Source organism: Balaenoptera borealis (assembly GCF_965194805.1).
Source record: "Balaenoptera borealis genome assembly, chromosome: 8".
Classification (NCBI taxonomy): Eukaryota; Metazoa; Chordata; class Mammalia; order Artiodactyla; family Balaenopteridae; genus Balaenoptera; species Balaenoptera borealis.
This window is the reverse complement of record NC_138865.1, coordinates 101,021,725-101,041,069: the sequence shown is the minus strand read 5'-3', so window position 1 is coordinate 101,041,069 and position 19,345 is coordinate 101,021,725. Positions and strand designations below refer to the sequence as shown.

General features: G+C 36.3%; 1 protein-coding gene across 3 annotated transcripts in view; it reads right to left on the bottom strand.

The window, feature by feature from the left end:
• Window positions 1–4,948: 4,948 nt before the first annotated feature.
• Window positions 4,949–19,345, bottom strand: part of UGCG (UDP-glucose ceramide glucosyltransferase) — a 38,457-nt gene continuing 24,060 nt past the window's right edge. Inside the window, exons 3-9 of one of the 3 annotated variants that reach the window (XM_082404126.1) lie at window positions 16,672–16,774; window positions 15,608–15,709; window positions 13,589–13,701; window positions 10,933–11,111; window positions 8,731–8,817; window positions 8,039–8,228; window positions 4,949–7,561 (exon numbers count right to left, since the gene is read on the bottom strand). In XM_082404126.1, the coding sequence (XP_082260252.1) occupies window positions 7,391–7,561; window positions 8,039–8,228; window positions 8,731–8,817; window positions 10,933–11,111; window positions 13,589–13,701; window positions 15,608–15,709; window positions 16,672–16,774 (945 nt within the window). In that variant the 3' untranslated portion in view covers window positions 4,949–7,390. The remainder of the gene's footprint in view (window positions 7,562–8,038; window positions 8,229–8,730; window positions 8,818–10,932; window positions 11,112–13,588; window positions 13,702–15,607; window positions 15,710–16,671; window positions 16,775–19,345) is intronic. The other 2 variants (XM_082404127.1, XM_082404128.1) reach the window with 2 other exon arrangements.

Here is a 19,345-nt window from a genome sequence, read left to right as displayed (position 1 = left end):
TTTATTGAGAATGTGCCTTTGCATATGTATTATCTCCTTTAATTCTCAGATCAACCTGAAAAGGAGGTAACGCTGGTGTCCACTGAGGCACAGAGAGGTACAGGGAGCAAGTGGTGATACCGACAAGTGAATGCAAGCAGTCCGGCTCCACAGTCTGCATTCCTAACTGTTGTGTGATTAGCTATAGGCATAAGATTCGTGATCAAGGCATACTTATCCTTATTTGTCCATTAATTCCTTCAATATAATGGACTTCGTGTCAGGTCATAACCTGGGTGCTTGGGACACAAAGTCGGATATTACTGACCCTCCCTGCTGTGACATTCCCGATCGAATGATGAAGACAAACAACTGAAAGGTCAATTAAAATAATGAGCGTTAAGTGAGGGGTGAGGTTATGGAGGCACAGACCCAGGGTGGAGGGGGGGCGGTACCTAACCCATAGTTAGATAAGTCATGGAGGAGTTGGCTTCTGAGTCCCAAGGTCAGGCTGGGGGGTTAGTTAGAGGAACTGGGGGACCCGGATGAGGAAGCAGAGCAGAACAAAGGCCCAGAGCAGGAAAAGGCAGATGTCAGGGAAGCTACAGGAAGTTTACTACCAGGAGAGTTTATATGAATGGGCTAGGCAGGGGACAAGGGACAAGACTGGAGGGATTGGCAGGGACCTAACTTAAATGGCCTCTGCATGAGAAAAGCTTGAGCTTTATCCTGAAGGTCACACCAAGCCATTCAAGCTTTTTAAGAGGAAGAGTAACTAGGTCGGTCAGCTTTTCTTCATATTAAAAGGATACTGGTGTCACAGGAGGGATGGCCTTGCCTGCCACTCAGCTCTCAGATCACAGAGGCCCAAGTTCAATTGGCACAGGGGCCGCAAACCTCCTGGACAACAGCATATTTGGCCAGAAAGAGTTTGTAAAGAATTATGAAAATGCTATGTGCATCTCTATGGTGTAACTGACTAAAACTGACTTTTAAAAAAATGTAGAAAGTATGAACTGATTATTACCAATGAAATAAACTGAAAATGTTATTGAAGTGCCAGGCCCCTAAAGTTTTAAGGATAAATTCTTTCAAGCTTTCAAGGAACAGATAATTCCTAGCTAAATCATTTTTTTTTCTAGAGCATAGATTAAAAAAGAAAAATAAAAAGGCCAATTGACTTTGTAGTTAGCATAACCTCACTCTACAGCCCAGAAAATATTTCGTAAAATACTAGCAAATAAAGTTCAGAAATGTATTGGAAGAACAGTACCCAAAAGCTTTAAGTAAGCTTTATTTCAGAAATGTAAATATATGTAGACTCTGAAAAAAATGTTACTTCAGAACTGAAAAGGGTTTTGTGCTAAAAGAGGGAGGGAAATAACATTTGGGAAAACTGATCTTTGATCTGGATGCCTGCGTGGGCCATTTAGTTGCACAAATGTTAATCAATTATTTCCATGCCTACCCCATCTTGCCTTGGGGAAATATCCTAAAGGCAAAGATTTTAGCAGTGTGTTCTGGTTGGCAATGTAAATTGTTTCATATGGTTAAAAAGAAAAGAGGTGTGTAATAAGCAATAGGAAAGCCTTAAGACTCTCAGGTAAATAAGATTAAGAAATGGAAGAAATTTCAGTGGCTAAAAATCATACATAAAGAATACTCAATCATAACCAGTCACTTAAAAATCTATAATTTAGACGATGAGGTACAATATTTTCACCTGTCAAATGTAAAAAGATTTAGAAAATGGCAATCCCGAGTTCTAGCAAGGATGCCAAGTAACGAGCAGTTACCCACACCCTCTCTTGAAACATTTCGGCAATACGTGTCAGCACACTGGAAGGAAATAATACATTAACAGTGACTTTTATTTTTTCTTTATTTAAAAAATTGAGATATAATTCCCATACCGTAAGATTTGCCTTTTAAAATGTACAATTCAGAGGTGCTTTTTTGTTTGTTTGTTTTGTTGTTGTGCAACAATCACCACTATCTAATTGCAAAACATTTCCATCATTCCAAAGAGAAACCCTGACTCTGTTAGGAGTCACTCCTCTTTCCTCCCATCCTCCAGCCTCTGGCAGCTACTAATCTACTTCCTGTCTCCATGGATTTGCCTACTCTGGACATTTCATACAAATGGAATCATACAGTATGTAGCCTTTTGTATCTGACTTCTTTTACTTAGCATAATGTTTCCAAGGTTGTGTTGTGGCATGTATCAATATTTCACTGTTGCAGTTTCCAAATATCTGTGCCCATAGCTTTCATTTCTTCCTCACATGCTCCTTAAATCCCAATAATCTGATTTCTGCTCCTTCCACTCTACTGAACAGCCATGTTTTTTGGTTTTTGGTTTTTTTTGGCTGTGCCACGCAGCTTGCAGGACCTTAGTTCCCCAACCAGGGATTGAACCCGGGCCCTCAGTAGTGAAATCATGGAGTCCTAACCACCGTATCGCCAGGGAATTCCCAGAGCAGCCATTCTTAAAACTTTTTTTTGGCACGATGGTTACTCTCAGGGTCAGGAGCGATTTCTGGCTCTATCTGAACATCCCACCCTTTTCTCTTTCCCTGAAGAGAGTATAATGTAAAACAAGACAGACCATCCATAAAGAAGCTATGTTCTCACATGCTGACACTTCACCTATCATTATGCGACGATTCACAATGGCCTGAAATCCAACAACATTGGTGCCCCTGCAGGAAGTACTTCTGCTCCTGAACTCACCAGCCATCATTCCTTTTCGTCCATGACCCCACTGACCATTTCCTTCTTGAAACCTCTCTAAGGCACCCGTGGCACTCCTTTCACTACTTCGTCTTTGAAAGGGAAAAGGAGCTAACCATCACTTTATACACATTAGCTCCCCATTTCCACATGGTTAATAAACGTAGGCTCAGAAAGATTAAGTAAACTGCCCCAAATCCCATAGCTACCAAAAGGCTGTCAGACTCCACATTGGCAGCCTCTTTCCCTGGATGCTTTTCTCCTATTGTATGTCTAAATAGGTCCCCAAGATTCTCATCCATTGACACTCTATCTTTGGTTGTCACATTCATTGTCGTCAACTATCACGTCTATGGAAAGGACTCCCAAGTCTCCACTTCCAAGCCTACTCTTTTCCGTGCTCCAGAGCAGCCTGTCAACGGTCTGCAGAATTCTCTAGCATCCTGCCTATGTTCCTTCCACTGGCCTGATGTTGGTCAGCCATGAGGGAAGATGACAGAGGTTCCAGGGCTGATGACAAGGGTAAGAAAACAGTGAAAACAAGGTGGCAATGGGAGGTGTGGAGGCAGCAGCGGGGGCAGAACAGATACTTCCAGTCCTGGCATAAATAAGTGATATCCTTAAATTGTTTAATTACAAGTCCATGCTGTTAGCACGGATGTCTTAATGATGAATCGACTAAACAGCAAAGCACATGAAACTACCCCCAGTCTCTGCCAATCTCTCCCAGGACAGGGCAGGGGTCGTGTAAAGTGTTTAGCACATTTTGGTTCTTAGGCAAGTAGCTGCTTAAGAAACTGTTAAAGTTATACATTTTTACTTGTTTTTAGAAAATGTGGAGATAGTGATTCTAAGCTATCTTGCAGATATTAGTATTTTTAAGGCAAATTACTCAAACGCATTCCTTGCAGCTCTGCAGGGATAACTGCTCACCATTTTGCAATGTTTGTTTCCTTTCCAACAAAAAGAAGTTGGTGTAGTCATAAACTATAACTTGAAATGAATAAATAATCCAAACACTATATCCTACTAAACATGAGAAGGAAATGTCTGAACTATTTTCATAAACATGAACAGTCTTGTGGTATGTACTAATCTTATCTATCAAATAATATATGTAAAGCATTTACCTTAAACTAGCTTTATAATTATTCTTGTTTGGCAGGTTGAATCTGGTTCTCTAGAACAATTTAAGAGTTGGAATATAGACGGTTATTGAAATTATGGATTTTTAAAAAAATTTTACGGTTTATATACTGAGTTTTAAAGCTGTTGTAGGCAGAATTTTAAACAACAGGATCTGGTGGAGTGACCGACGATGTTGGGACCTGAAAGATGCAGGGGCTACTCCCAGCTCAGCCGACAACTGTCCTCCTACCCTCTGTGACCACAGCTTTCACAGTGGGTGTCTCAGTTTTTTACTCTAAAATAAGGGCAAGGGCTTTTCAAAGTTTGCCTAGCTATAAAACTCTAAGACTTACACCAACTTTTTGTTGATCGTTTCTTCAACGTTAGGGTTAGAAGTATACTTTACAAACCAGGAGGAATGAGCTTGTTTACTGGGTCAGGGTGCTAGGAGTGGGGCCCCTGGCAGGCCACAGCCAAACCCCTTCTAGAGTCTTTCTCCCCTGGGACTGGCTCTCCAGTTAAGAGCATTCTTCTCTCACGGGCTGGTGGTAAAACAGGCCTGGGGGTGCCTCTAAGCTTGGGAGGAGAGCCTGACCCCGGACAGTGTGTGGGATGACACGTAGTCTGTTTCTCTTTTAGATGTCCAGCAGCAAAGCCGTTCCTTTCTTTTCCTTGGATCTGCCTTTCCTCGCCATTGGGGTGGTAAGATCTCAAAGGCTGAGTTCAGGTTGTAAGCGCGGGCGAGAGGGGACTAAAGGACCACTGAGTCTTTTCTAAATGTTATAATGGGCCAGGGCTTCTCAAATCTGCTTGCACAGAACAAAGAGCAGTGCTCAGGCTCCACCCAGAATAATTAAACCAGACGCTGCAGGCAGGGCCCAGGCATCTGTATTTTTTTTTTTTAAAGTTCTACTGGTGATTCTAACATGCAACCAATACAGAAAAGCCTGACTTTAAGTCATACATCTCACCTGTAGCACAGGTAGAGGGAAGATTTCAAAATTAACACTACAGAATTCTTCAAATAATTCTGCTGTGAATGGTGGAACATGTTAGATTATTTATAAAAATATAAAATAAAAGACAAGAAACAAAAACACATGATTGCTAATGTTTTGATTGTATTCAAATTTTTATTTTTTGAACAAAAAACTTAAGACAATGATTTTAAATAATAAACATGGTATATTCTAGACACTTGGTGTTCTTTTTTTTAGACGGTTTATTAAATTTGGACTCCTACAGTTCTGCTGTGATGCTTTCTTCATCATTATAATAACATTTGATATTATTTCTTGCCATTTTATCATCGCTCTAAACTTGCTAAACAAAGAATCACTCTGTCTGCTTAAGTGAAGCTTCACTGGAAGGAAATACTCCACTACCACATTAAAAACACACATATACAGAAGAGTCATTTTTTATATTTACAAACACAAGAAGTCTGTCCAGCCATTTGGGTTTTGTTGTTACACTGCCCATACCGAGATCAGCAAAAAGCTAAGGAATAAGCAAGATTTCACTTCAGCAGTGCAAAGGATGGCATCAACCAAACTTCGTTAAACAAACAAACAAATTACAAACACGGTCAGCAAAATTCAGCTTGCCTGATACTGACTTAAAAAAATAAACAGAGTGGGTCACAACTAGACTGGTTTTCGCTATGCAACTTTCCTCAGGGAACAATACTACCCCCATTTCACGTAGAAAGGAATATGCATCAAAGCCTTTGTTCATGAAGAAAATGCCCTTCAAACAAATTCATCATAAGGCAAAAAAACAAAACAAAACAAAAAAATGAAAAAACTGAATGAAGCAGTTTGGCCCAGAGAAAGCTTGTATATACCGTATATACTCAGTATACACACATTTACAGATATACTGCAATTTAAACCATGTATATACTCATTAGACAATTAAATGAAATTGGCTCAGTGAAAAAGTGTTTTTTATAAATATGCAGTTATTGCTAATATGTGACACATTATGCTTTGACATGGAAATTGCAGTAACTTAAGAGTTTGAAGCTGCCATATTGCCAGTGTCAGCCCTGCAGCAGGCATTCATATGGACAACATGCCATCCAATCCTGAAGAAAGAGCAAAACGTCCACTACAAAAAAAAAAAAAAAAAAATGAAAGGCTTATGCACTGTCCCTTACATTTCTGCCTATTCTTTTTTTTTCTTTTAAACAAAAACAAGTCCAGCTCACCACAAGTTAAGCACAACCTGACAAGCAAGTTTAGCGGCATGATGGGGAGAGAAGAGTGAAATACAGCATGCATTTACAACCAGAACTTCTCTAGTCTATTTTGTCATACAAACTGGAATACAAAAATCCAATTTAAATAAGACTAGTAAACAGTAATAGTAAATTAAAAAACAAAACACAACACACAAACACAGTAGACTTAGTTGGATACTGATTAATTTTAAGAGTAAAACTCATCCTGTCCCCTCTTAATACTCTACTGCAATTTATTTATTGATGGCTAGAATATTTATTTACTTAAAAAAGATATTAAATACCTGTATCATGAAATTACATTCTTTTTAACAATAAGACAGACCGTGTAAGAAAATAGCTCATGTGTGAAATGTGTCTGAAATGCATTTTTCCTCACAACTATCAAAACATCCATTCACACTAAAACAAACCCCCCCACCCCACCCCCTGCAAAAAGTTAAGGAAAGATGGGATGGGTCAGGTGAGGAGCAGGGAAGGAAAGACTTACCAGCACAGTGATTAACAATGGTTCAAGACAGAACCAACACGAGTTGGTCAAAAAGATGCCTTCAAGACATGGCTACAATTAAAAACCAAACTCAACCACTTTTGGTTCGTTGCGGTGAGACCGAAAAAATATTTCTCACAGATTCATATAAATACTAGACTCCAGCTCTTTTGTTATTATTATTTTTAAAGTTTTTCCATTTGTTTTTGCAAGGCCTAGCTACCATATTACAGTTTATATTTCCTCTGCAACGACTACAAGAGGTAGGCATAAAGCATGAAAAAGTTTCTCAGTTAGTACCTCACTGCAGGCAGTTCACTGCATTAATACCTTTCACTTTAGACATGAAAAGGGATTGCACCTTCTGCTCTTTTCGAGTCCCCCAAACAAAGCTGTTGCCATCCCATACATATTCTAAATGAGTGTACTCACCAATAAGAAACTTTCTCTACTGAAGGATACTGTCATAGTGTTTGTTGCAGAACATTCATATATATATAGATAGATTTATTTATGTATTTTTAAAAAGTAAACAAACAAACAACAACAAAAACCGAACCCAGGTTCCTAGAACCAATTCTCTTGATTCTCTACTTCCACAAAATAAAGTATAACCATTTGGCCAAGACTACAGATGTGGTTTTTTTTTTTTTTCTTTCCTTTTCACAGATGCAAGTGCCATGCAAAATAAATTAGAGAACAGATACCAAAACATACATGTGATAAAACTACGGAAGGTAGATTTTTTAAAAGCATTTATATAAACATAATTTATAATCCTCTTTTTTTCCTTATGTACAGTCACAAAGCTGTGGTTAGACATCTAGGATTTCCTCGGCTGTGCCTCCACAGCGTAGTCTGTAGCGACCAGTTCTCCAGCTTATCGTTGGGTCCCATAATGCCGACAAAAAAATGTATATTGTCATGGATTCACGGATGAACCAAGCTACTGCATAATCAAGTTTTGAAAAACACAGTGTGCCACCCTAGGAATTAAAAAAATTAATTATGTACTGTCAGACTAAAGACACAGTTTAAAAAATGAGATTCTTCAATTTCACTCTTTTAAATACACTATACAAAGTCAAGTCTGCTTCTTAAGATAATTCAACTGTCATGCTATATTGGTTAAGGAAATGTTAATTAGGAAGAAAAGCAGCATTAAAATAACTGCTATCCTAACATATTCTTAGTTTGAAGACTTGTTGATTTGCTTAACATCATTCTTTTTTTTTTTTTTTTTTGGAGCCTTAATAAAAGTGATTGTATAACCAGCTGAAAGTTGAAAATCAAGTTCCATTTTGTGTCCACGTTCCATTAAGGAAAGTAATGCTTAAACCTGATTTTAACCTTCACTGGGAGGCTGAAGAATGGCTCAGATAGATTTTCTTCAACCTCTTCTAAATCAAAAGTGTTTTAGTTCCACCAAATGACTGCCAACTTTCCCAAGCCTATCCACGTACCTGGACACCCCTGAGTTGAATGTAGTCAAATATAAACCATGCCAGGCAATGACACATGAAAAATACCATAATATCCCATCTGAATACATGGTGGGCTGCCCATCCAATAATTAAACTGGCAACAAAGCACTCTGAAATTGGCTCACAAATTATTGTTGCAGGAAGCATGTTAATTCGCAATTTGGTCCACCTTAAACAAACAAGCAAAAAGGGATTTTCTTTAAACAACAGCCTGGTTACAAGACTAATCAATTTTTCTCAAAATGATCAGCATTTTATCCTGTTATATAAAAGCCTTTTATATAAACTTTAAAGAGTATTTAATGAATCTCTTTTCTATTTTTATTTAGTATCTCAAAGAAAAAAGTCTATCAATTCATTTGTATGGCCTATACTCTGATGAATAAAGATCATAAAATTCAAAGGGTAGAAAGTTAGAAAATAGAGATTGGCATAAAAAAATTCAAAGTCTCAACATCTCTTTTTTGAAAGCTTTCAGTGTTACATAGGAAAGAAAATATATTTGGACGTTAAATTTATTTTAATAAGGAAGTTAACCTCTCTTTTCTGGAAATAAACAAAATCTGACTTTTAGTTTTTTTTTTAAAACGAAGTTAAAACCATGTAAAAATTACTCTCCCTTCCCCTTTTCTTTTAATAAAGTATAAAAAGAAGAAATCCAGCTGATTTACCTGATCATTCTGGATTGAAACTGAGAAATTGAATACGAGCCAGAGTTTTGCATTGCAACTTGAGTGGACATTGCAAACCTCCAACCTCTGAAAATTAAGACAATTATAAAATGAGCTATGATGATGAACACATGCAAGCATGACTGATTATGCATTTATTCATCCTTATAAAGAGTAAGAAGCATTATCTACAGTAGCCAAGATATGGAAGTACACACACACACACGCACTAGAATATTACTCAGTCATAAAAAAAGAATGAAATCCTGTTATTTGCAACAATGTGCATGGACCTAGAGGGTATTATGCTTAGTGAAATAAGTGAGACAGAGAAAGACAAATACTTAGTGAAATAAGTGAGACAGAGAAAGACAAATAGTCTGTTATCACTTATATGTGGAATCTAAAAAATAAAACAAATGAATGACTAAACAAAAAAGAAAAGACTCACAGACTTAGAGAACTAGTGGTTACCAGTGGGGAGATGGAAGGAGCGAGGGGCAAGATAGGGGAAGAGGATGAAGAGATAGAAACTACCTTGTATAAAATAGGCAACAAGGATATATTGCACAGCGCAGGGAAATACAGCCATTATTTTGCTATAACTTTAAATGGGGTATAATCTATAAAAATACTGAATCACTATGTTGTATACCTAAAACTATATAATACTGTAAATCAACTATATTTTAATTAAAAAAAAAAAGTGAGCAACTGCCAGTGTTCAGGGTGAGCCTCGTCCCAGGATAGCACCCTACGTAGGGTATATCATACTTATACACATTTTAATCATTACAGAGGCCCATGATAGTACCACCTAAGAAATGGAAGGAACAACTCCTCAGTTCACAGTTTAATAAACTTAAAATACAGACATTCTGAAAGTACTAAATGGAGTGGTTCCTGTATTTAATAGTTTAGTCTCTGAACACTATTAATCAAAAAAAAAAGGGGGGGGGGCAGGGTGTGAAACCAAAAGTGGTATTCTGTATCTCATGAGAAACGCTATGAAACCATGGACCACATTAACACCATCAGGAGAGAAGTTTAAAAACATATTTCGATTTTTAAGATCGCATCTTTAGTAAATTATCAGACAAGGAAACAACCCCCTTTAGGTGGCTTCTTAGCAAAGTATCAAATAATCTACTGAGAAATTTCAAAATTTGAAATCATATTCTTTAAATTTTCACCTACTGGCTTATGACTGCACTGACATTTTTAATTCTTCTAAAACACATAAAAATTTACATCCATAATAATGAAAATTTATAATCACAGAGAAGCTTCAATTTAATAACTTCAAACCACGCAGTTTTTTTTTTTTAGGGTTTAAATGTATTTATTTTATTTTTAAATTGAAGTGTAGTATAACATTAATTTACAATGTTGTGTTAGTTTCAAGTGTACAGTAAAGTGATTCAGTGTGTATGTATCTGTATGCTATACAGTAGGTCCTTGTTGTTTACCTGTTTTATATAGTGTATATATGTTAACCCCAAACTCCTGAGTTATCTCCCCCCACCCCTCCTATCCTCGTTGGTAAACATAAGTTTGGTTTCTATGTCTGTGAATTTATTTCTGTTTTGTAAATAAGTTCATTTGTATCATTTTTTTAGATTCCATCTATAAGTGATATTATATGATATTTGTCTTTCTCTGTCTGACTTACTTCACTTAACATAATCTCTAGGTCTAACCATGTTGCTGCAAATGACATTATTTCATTGTTTTTTATGACTGAGTAATATTCCATTGTATATTCAGACCACATCTTCTTTATCTATTCATCTGCTGATGTGCATTTACGTTGCTTCCATGTCTTGGCTATTGCAAATAGTGTTGCTATGAACATTGGGATGCATGTATCTTCAAATTAGAGTTTTCTCCAGGTATATACCCAGGAGTGGGATTGCAGGATCATATGGTAACTCTATTTTTAGTTTTTTTAAGGAAACTCTATACTGCTCTAGAAACCACATTAATTTGAAAAATGTAGAGAAATTAGAACATTTATTTGCTTCATTAGTATATAACTGAATAATTAATAGGAATTACATTCTAAAAGTATTAAACTATTCTGTATTCACTAGCAAAAAATAAAATAAAATAGCTCTTAATCCATGGGTTTAACAAACAGAATAAACCAACAGAAGTTAGGAACCAAAAATGTAACAGCCTAATTTAATTTAGTTTTCTTACCGGTCAGCTATTGCTTTGGCCATGAAGTAATCTTCAGCAATGTATTGAGCAAAAGCTATAAGCCCTCCTGCTTGATCTAACACATCCTTTCTCATTAAACAAGACATTCCCGTCACACATTTGAAACCAGTGACATTGGCAGAGATATAGGACCTTGGATGAGAGGTTCCAAAATACACCTGTCAAAACAAAGCCAAAAACATATGTATACAATTAGAATTTTATGTTAAAAGTATGATGTTTATAAATTCTTTTTCCTAATGAATTTAAGTATGATTGGGTGAATATTCTCTTATTCTTACATAAATTACCTGAATAAAAAGTGGTACAAAGTAATATTTACATATAGCAAGCAGTCAATAATTTCTTATTTGATTGACTACACTTGTTATTATCACCATTACAAAGAAGTATTTACTTCTAGGAGGGAAAAGTATATTTTATTCTCAAATAAATACTGTCTTCTCTAAAACTCCAAGATTTAAAGATTTACTGAAGTAAAACTTAATTTGGATTTAAATCAGACAGGTAAAAAATATCACTCACTTCATATAAAATATTAATATTTAACGTATTGTTCTCAGAATGTTCATGTAGATATACACACATCTACATATATAGGTATACGTACGTACATGTATATGTGTATATGGATGCATGTGGCTACACACATGCGCACATTCATACACACAATACTTATAGGTACATCAACCAATAGGACAATCTTATTTCTTAATTCCTTTTCTTGTGTCAAATAGCTAGCTATTTCCTGCCGGAGTCACTGAGCTTCCCAACTTCCCCATTTTTCAATGTATTTTTCATAAATAGGGTGGATACTAATATTCTGTCTTCCATTTTACTGCCCTTTTCCTAGATGTGCTTTGAAGTCATGAGAAATGCAAACTACTTAATTAATGGTAGAATTAAATGGTCATCACCCAACTTATCAGATATAAAACCTATTTATTATTTACATCTTAGATATGCTGCCTTTTGTAATTAGTCATCTCTCTGTATCCTAGGGGAATTGGTTCCAAGAGCCCTGTACCAAAATCCACCGATGCTATTTGCGTATTATCTACACCTGTCAGATTACTTGTAATACCTAATACAATGTAAATGCTATGTAAACAGTTGCTGGCACAAGGCGAATTCACATTTTGCTTTTTGTAACTTTCTGGAATTTTTTTTTCCGAATATTTTCGACCTACGGTTGGTTGAAGCCACAGATGTAGAACCCACAGATATGGAGGGCATTCTCAATGGCAGAAGTCACATACATGGCGTAGAACAAGGTAATTCTCAGAAACGATTACATATGTGATTCTTGCTACCTAACCTATGTCCAGACTGGAATGAAGCCCTAGTATTTGTAGGATGGAAGTGAATCAAACTTCTAAAACCAGAAGCACACATCTTAATTCCTTAAGCAGTTATTAAGTGAGGTTTTAGGAATGAGGTGGGACTAGGTACTGTGTTGAAGGCTCCCAGGACTTCTTTACAGAGTGGAATAATTCCTTTGGCCTATCTCCATTCACTCTGTATGACAGAGTGACCTTTAGGGATTAAACCTTTAAACTAAGGGAGAGGGTATAATCTGGGAGATATCTATTATTGACATACAAATCAAGTTGGATATTTCCAAAACAAAAAACACAACATGGTGCATAAGAATAAAAAGTTTTTGATTTTAAAGTAACTACCCAGAGCCTCTTTTACTAACCAAAAACTGGTATTTAAGACTAATGATTTCTTGCAGCGGGACAAATATACTCACAGGCAATATTAAGAAAGACCTCATGGTTCAAATTCCCAAAGGTTAAATACAAGTTTCTACAATGTACCTTTCACCCTCAGATGATTGCAATTCAAAAGAACATAAATGCAGATATGCTTAAAAGCAAGTTGGTATAGTTAGAGACTGAAACTGTATATCCTTCCCTTATAACATTAAGTCTTCCCTCCTGAATGTTTAACAGTACAGGAATGGTTAAGTATAGGACATACATATGATAGACTATGATAAAGCCAATAAAAATTATACTTTTATAAAATAATATTAATGATATGGGGAAAAGTTTATGAAGTGACAAAAATAAGATATAAATTATTTTGAGTATTATCTCCACTTTGTTTTTTAGAAGGTACATAGGAAGAAAAAAAGAGAGTCCTAATGCTAAAAGAAAAACAAACAACCTTAATTTTTAAAAATAGAAACTTCCTCTAATGGTAGGGTTCTGGGAGTGGTTTGTGTTTTGATCTTTTTGCTTATTATATTTTTCCCCATAACTTATATTTTCCTACACATAAGTTTATATTTCTGTTAAAAGGTGAGGAGTAAAAATGGAAAACATAAAATAAGTTGCTCAGATAATTTTTAGAAGTCTGTTATAGCAGGAAATCAAATGGATTTTATAATGACTTGTATGAACAATTTTCCTTTTTTTTATATATTTGAAATACTTCATGATACTTAAGCATTTCTTCACTAATGAAAACAGCTACTCTCAACTTGAGGATGCCAGAACTCAGCAGGTTAAAGCAGACTTAATACAGTTAACTTCAGGTAGCTCATCCCAACTCTCAGCATAGTCTCAAGCTTCTGGAAGATTAGGGATCTGATAACAAGAATATTATTTATAACCATTGCACTTACCTGTTCTAGCGTGGCGGCAAAGCCCTGTCTGTCTGCTACATATGGCAGCCCGTGAACCAGGCCTACTTTCTCTGTCATTTGGTTAACCATGTCCGTGAGTGTGTCTGGAATCACTAGGTTGCAAAAGAAAAAAAGGTGCAGAGGGAGAGAGGAAACAATTTCCTTTTAGTAAAATGCCCACTAATGTAAAATATAATTTATGAGTTATTAAATTCTTAATAAATGTTTTTCTTTGTATGTGGGTCTAATAAAATGAATCTCAATCACCTTTCTGAGTAGAATACAAAATTTCAGAGAGGTTAACTTATGGTAGCTAATTTATTCTGGACACTTGCAGGCTGGTACATAACTAATATGTAGCAGGGGCAGGATGTACCTTGAAAACGTTAACAGTCCGTTTCTGAACCTCCCAACTGGAATAATGGACAATATGTCCTAGTACAAAAGGTACAGGAGCAGAGGTCAAAGGGGCTCAGTGTTCACTATGACTCCTCCATTCCAACCATAGGGAATGAGCCTCCTCTTTCTGGGGGTATGAGATATTTTCTCTCAAAACTGCTAATTGGAATTGAATGAGAATAAACTTGACAGAGACTGATACACTGAAAACATAGCAAATATATGATAGTAAATAATTTAAGATAGCAAATGTGAAAAACGAATGTAATCTCTGACCACGAATTGACAGATCTGTCATGATCTAATTAAGTAGGAGTGCCACACTTACTATTAATTTTCAAATTTGCACATTTCAAGCTGATAAAATTTAAATCATTTTCCCATTTTTAAATAGAAAAAAATCTCATATCATTTTATACGACTTCATTTTTATTTCCTTCAAGTATTTAAGAACTAAATCTACTGTATAAAAGTGTATTTGGACCTTAAATACAGGTAGTCTGGGTAGTGGTTCTCAGCTACTGCCCTGTAGGGGACATCTGGCAATGTCCAGAGACAGTTCTGGCTGTCACAACCAACAGCGGCTACTACTGCATCTAGTGGGTAGGGGCCAGAGATGTTGCTAACATCCTGCAGGACAGCCCTGACAACAAAGAATTACCCAGCCCAGAAGTGCTGAGGCTGAAAAACTTGAGGCAATTAGAATATAACAGAATATTACAGAACACCAAAATTATTGTAAGTATAAATGTTTAAAAATGCAAAAATACAAATTATAATGTCAGTATATTGATATTGAAATTATAATTTCAACATAATTGAAAACATTATTATTGAAATAATTCCTGATAAAATCAGCTAGGTAAAAAGCCATGAATGTATTCTAATAAATGTATGTAATTCTAGTAAAATACGCACCTATTAATTTCTGTCCCTTTGCATGAGACAGTACATTGCGCATGCCACAAACAGATTAAAGTAAAAGATGTCACATGAATAAGGGAAAACTTACACCTATGAAAAAGCTCATAGACTATATACCGGACCACGACTATTTTTTTTTTTTTTTGGCTGCATTGGGTCTTTGTTGCGGCGCGCAGGCTTTTCTCTAGTTGCAGCGAGCGGGGGTTACTCCTTGAGGTGTGCAGGCCTCTTACTGTGGTGGCTTCTCCTGTTGCGGAGCACGGGCTCTAGGCGCGCGGGCTTCAGTAGTTGTGGCTCGTGGGCTCTAGAGCGCAGGCTCAGTAGTTGTGGCGCACGGGCTTAGTTGCTCCGCGGCTTGTGGGATCTTCCCGGGCCAGGGCTCGAACCCGTGTCCCCTGCATTGGCAGGCGGATTCTTAACCACTGCACCATCAGGGAAGGCCCGACTATTTTTTTTTTTTTAATAGTTGGAATTTTCTCTTCAAAATGAAAACATTTTCACACATGTAACATTCTAGGTTAGTATAAAAAACATCAAAATCTTAGTAAGCATAACTTGACATATTACCATGAAATAATGATAAAATGAATTACTTTATTAGGCAAACAAATAGGATTGATAAATGTATTCTCAGACTGCTCTTGGCGTTTTATCATTGAATGAATAGTTCTGCAAAATAAATAAGAAAAACCTCACCTCTTATTCCACTATCACAAATCCATATAAGATCATACTTTGCAACTTCATATCCTGGCATTAAATTGTTAATTTTAGGATTAATGCCAACCTTTTTGCCACCTAAAAATTTTAAAGTACAGCAGTGAACAATTCATGCAATATTGGAAATATTTTCTATTATACATATACATAGTAGAGAGAAGTAAAAAGTACTTGCAGGTTTAATAATTTAAACAAACATACTTTAACATTATGTTTCTCTTGAGACACAGATGTAGAGAACAAATATATGGACACCAAGGGGGGAAAGTGGCGCAGGGTGGTGGTGGACACTGGTGGTGGGATGAATTGGGAGATTGGGATTGACATGTATACACCACTATGGATAACTAATAAGAACCTGCTGTATAAAAAACTAAATAAAATAAAATTCAAAAATTCAAAAAAAAAAAAAGAAAATAGTAGGTGAAACCATCATACATAAAAAAAAGCCAAAAAACCCATTATGTTTCCTATTATTCATAATAATACATTTAGAAAAAAATTGTTCATTCTCAAAAAGAAAATTACATCATTTATCTTTGAAAATTCATTAGTTTCAGTTTTCTAATTCTTAAGTACTTGCATTAATAGTAAACATTAATCAATATTTAATAGCAAATATACCTCTAAAGAGTCTTTAGAATAAGCCTGTAGGCTTTTGGAAAAATATTCTTTTTGCAATATTACAAAAATGAATTCTATCCCTCAGTCCCAATTATAATCAATGAGATACAGAAAAGGCCATAGATTGAAAATATTAAAGAAACAAAAATAACAGACTCTCATGTCTGACTGACGAGTAAAACATAATTTGGGATAATTCTGTTAATCCTAGATATGAAAAAAAAACTTTGTCTTTATAACTTAAGTCTTCTCAAAAGGACAGAAACACCTTTCACTGTATCTAACAAACATGCGTAAAGTAAACATGCTAATAACTTAATGGGTGTCTAGCACCCTAATCTATAGTTTAATGCAAAAAAGATTACTGATATTTAACATATTAAAGCAAAAAGGTTATTGCAGAATTTGTTACTTACCTATAAACAATCTAGCATCAACATTTGGATATTTTCCAAGAAGCTTCTTACACACATCAATGGCTGGATCATCATGATCTTGGACACAGAGGAGTACTTCATACTAGTCAAAGAACACATTTTATGTAAATTAACCTCTTTTCCAAAGATAACCACTTATTATTAGCATTTACTGATAGATGAAAAAGCATTAAGAAAAACAAGCAATTGTACAAAGTTTAAAAGTTAAGAGAGTATTCATAATGGATGCAGACACTTAAAGGATTATCAAGTGTTGCTTTAACCGAAAACAGCTTCTCCAGAAGGGGCCTGTTTGCAAGCCAAAGAGAGAATGAAGAGATTGGCAGGGCCCACAGCTGAAGTCTTGCCATTGCCAGATAGGCATGGCCTAATGATTCAACTGGATTCTAAGCTTCTCCATGGCCTTCATCACTGAAGATTTACTAGATGCTCACAGGGTGCCTAGCAGTGTAAAAGCAACATAGAAAGCAACCAAAATGAACACACCCTTCGTTCCCTAGCTGCTTTGTCTCTGAACTTAATATCATTTCATCAAGGTGCTAAAAATTACATATTGAATACCACTATGATAAATTTAAAGAGGTTTCCCAAACTCTTCACAAGGACAAAGTGAGATTAGATGTTTTGTTGTATAATAATTTTCTGAAGTAAAATAGAATCTGATTTGATTAAAAATGTATCCCGAAAAGCACACTTAGCCTTTTAACTATGAAAACACCCAGGATTTTATTTTGCCCAGACCCATGTTTACTCTTTTTTTTTTTTTTTAATTTATTTATTTAATTTTTTTGGCTGCATTGGGTCTTCGTTGCTGTGCACAGGCTTTCTCTAGTTGTGGCCGGCTGGGGCTACTCTTCGTTGCGGTGCGCGGGCTTCTCATTGCGATGGCTTCTCTTGTTGCGGAGCGTGGGCTCTAGGCCTGCTGGCTTCCGTAGTTGTGGCCCACGGGCTCTAGAGTGCAGGCTCAGTAGTTGTGGCGCTCGGGCTTAGTTGTTCTGCGGCACGTGGGATCTTCCTGGACCAGGGCTCGAACCTGTGTCCCCTGCATTGGCAGGTGGATTCCTAACCACTGCGCCACTGGGGAAGCCCTATGTTTACTCTCTGATTGTACACTAAGGAAGTCATTTCTTAGCACTTGGCTGGCTGTGTCAAAATTACCCTCAGACAATTTTTTTAAAAAGAGAATACTGGGCCCTACTCTTAAACTTCTGAATCAGAGCATCTGAGGGGATTCTGACATGTAACCAAGTTTATAAAATCTTGAGCTCTAAGATACCATTTAGTAAACTACTGAATTTTTTTAAAGTGTTTGCTTTCACACATACAGATGCTACTCTATTATTTTGTGGGCTATGTATTCTAAGCAGTAATTTTTTTCAAAAGTGGTGATAAATTCATGCTGACTCAATAGCAAATTTCCAACCAAACCTTCTTTCTAAGACAGATTGAACATTTTTAAGCAAAGGAGGAAGGTTAATTATGTCCATGAGAAAATAACAAAGCTATGTGTTCTAAAAAATACAAAAAGTTGAGGACGCAATTTTTTAGGTGTCTAATATACAGGGACTAAAGCTAAGGTAATGGGAAGGCCTGTTTGATTTACTTCCATTGATAAGCATACACAAGTAAAAAGTGGAAATAAAATGTGTACAGTGCCTTGAGCACAATAATTACTGTTCACCTAATATACTGATACATTATCTCAGCAAAAAGTGGCAGCATAGAATTTAGTGGTTGAGCACATAAGGACCAGGACTAAGGTAAATAAAGGAAGTTTAGCTAACAAGGTAAGATTTTCTTTTTCAAGTGAAAAAAAAGTTTTCTCAATAATTAAGTAGAGACCTGGATGGACCTAAGAGTCTGTCATACAGAGTTAAGTAAGTCAGAAAGAGAAAAACAAATATCGTATATTAACGCATATGTGTGGACCCTAGAAAAATGGTACAGATGAACCTATCTGCAGGGCAGGAATAGAGATGCAGACGTAGAGAAGGGACGTGTGGACACAAGGTTGGGGGAGGATGAATTGGGAGATTGGGATTGATATATATACACTACCATGTGTAAAACAGATAGCTTGTGGGAAGCTGCTGTATAGCGCAGGGAGCTCAGCTTGGTGCTCTGTGAGTGGGATGGGTGGGATTGGGGGGGGTGGGAGGGAGGTCCAAGAGAGAGGGGATATATGTATACATATAGCTGATTCACTTTGTTGTAAAGCAACTATACCCCAATTTAAAAAAAAAAAAAGTAAAGGGGAAAAGCAATGTATACTTTCCTCATACTTTCTACCTATATTTATTACATACTCTATCCAATATCTACCTCTCATGATGACTGACCAAAATTGCCACCTTAGAGGTATTGAAATAATTAAGCAACTTTACAGCCACTGGTCTCCAGAGATCAGATAAAAATCTGAGAATGGGATGGGCACCATTCCTGCCACACCCTGAAACTTCTTCAAGGGTTGACTCTAAGTCCCATAAAAAGTCAGCCATCCTCCCAACCAAAATGTTTGCTTGAGCCAACAAGACGCAGACCTTAATGATGAAGATTAGAAAGGTTAAGTGACTTTCCAAAGGGTGTAAGTAACAATTAGCTTTCCTACTATAGTGAGTTGCTCAGTCAGGCTTGCTCTAAAGAGTTCATTGTT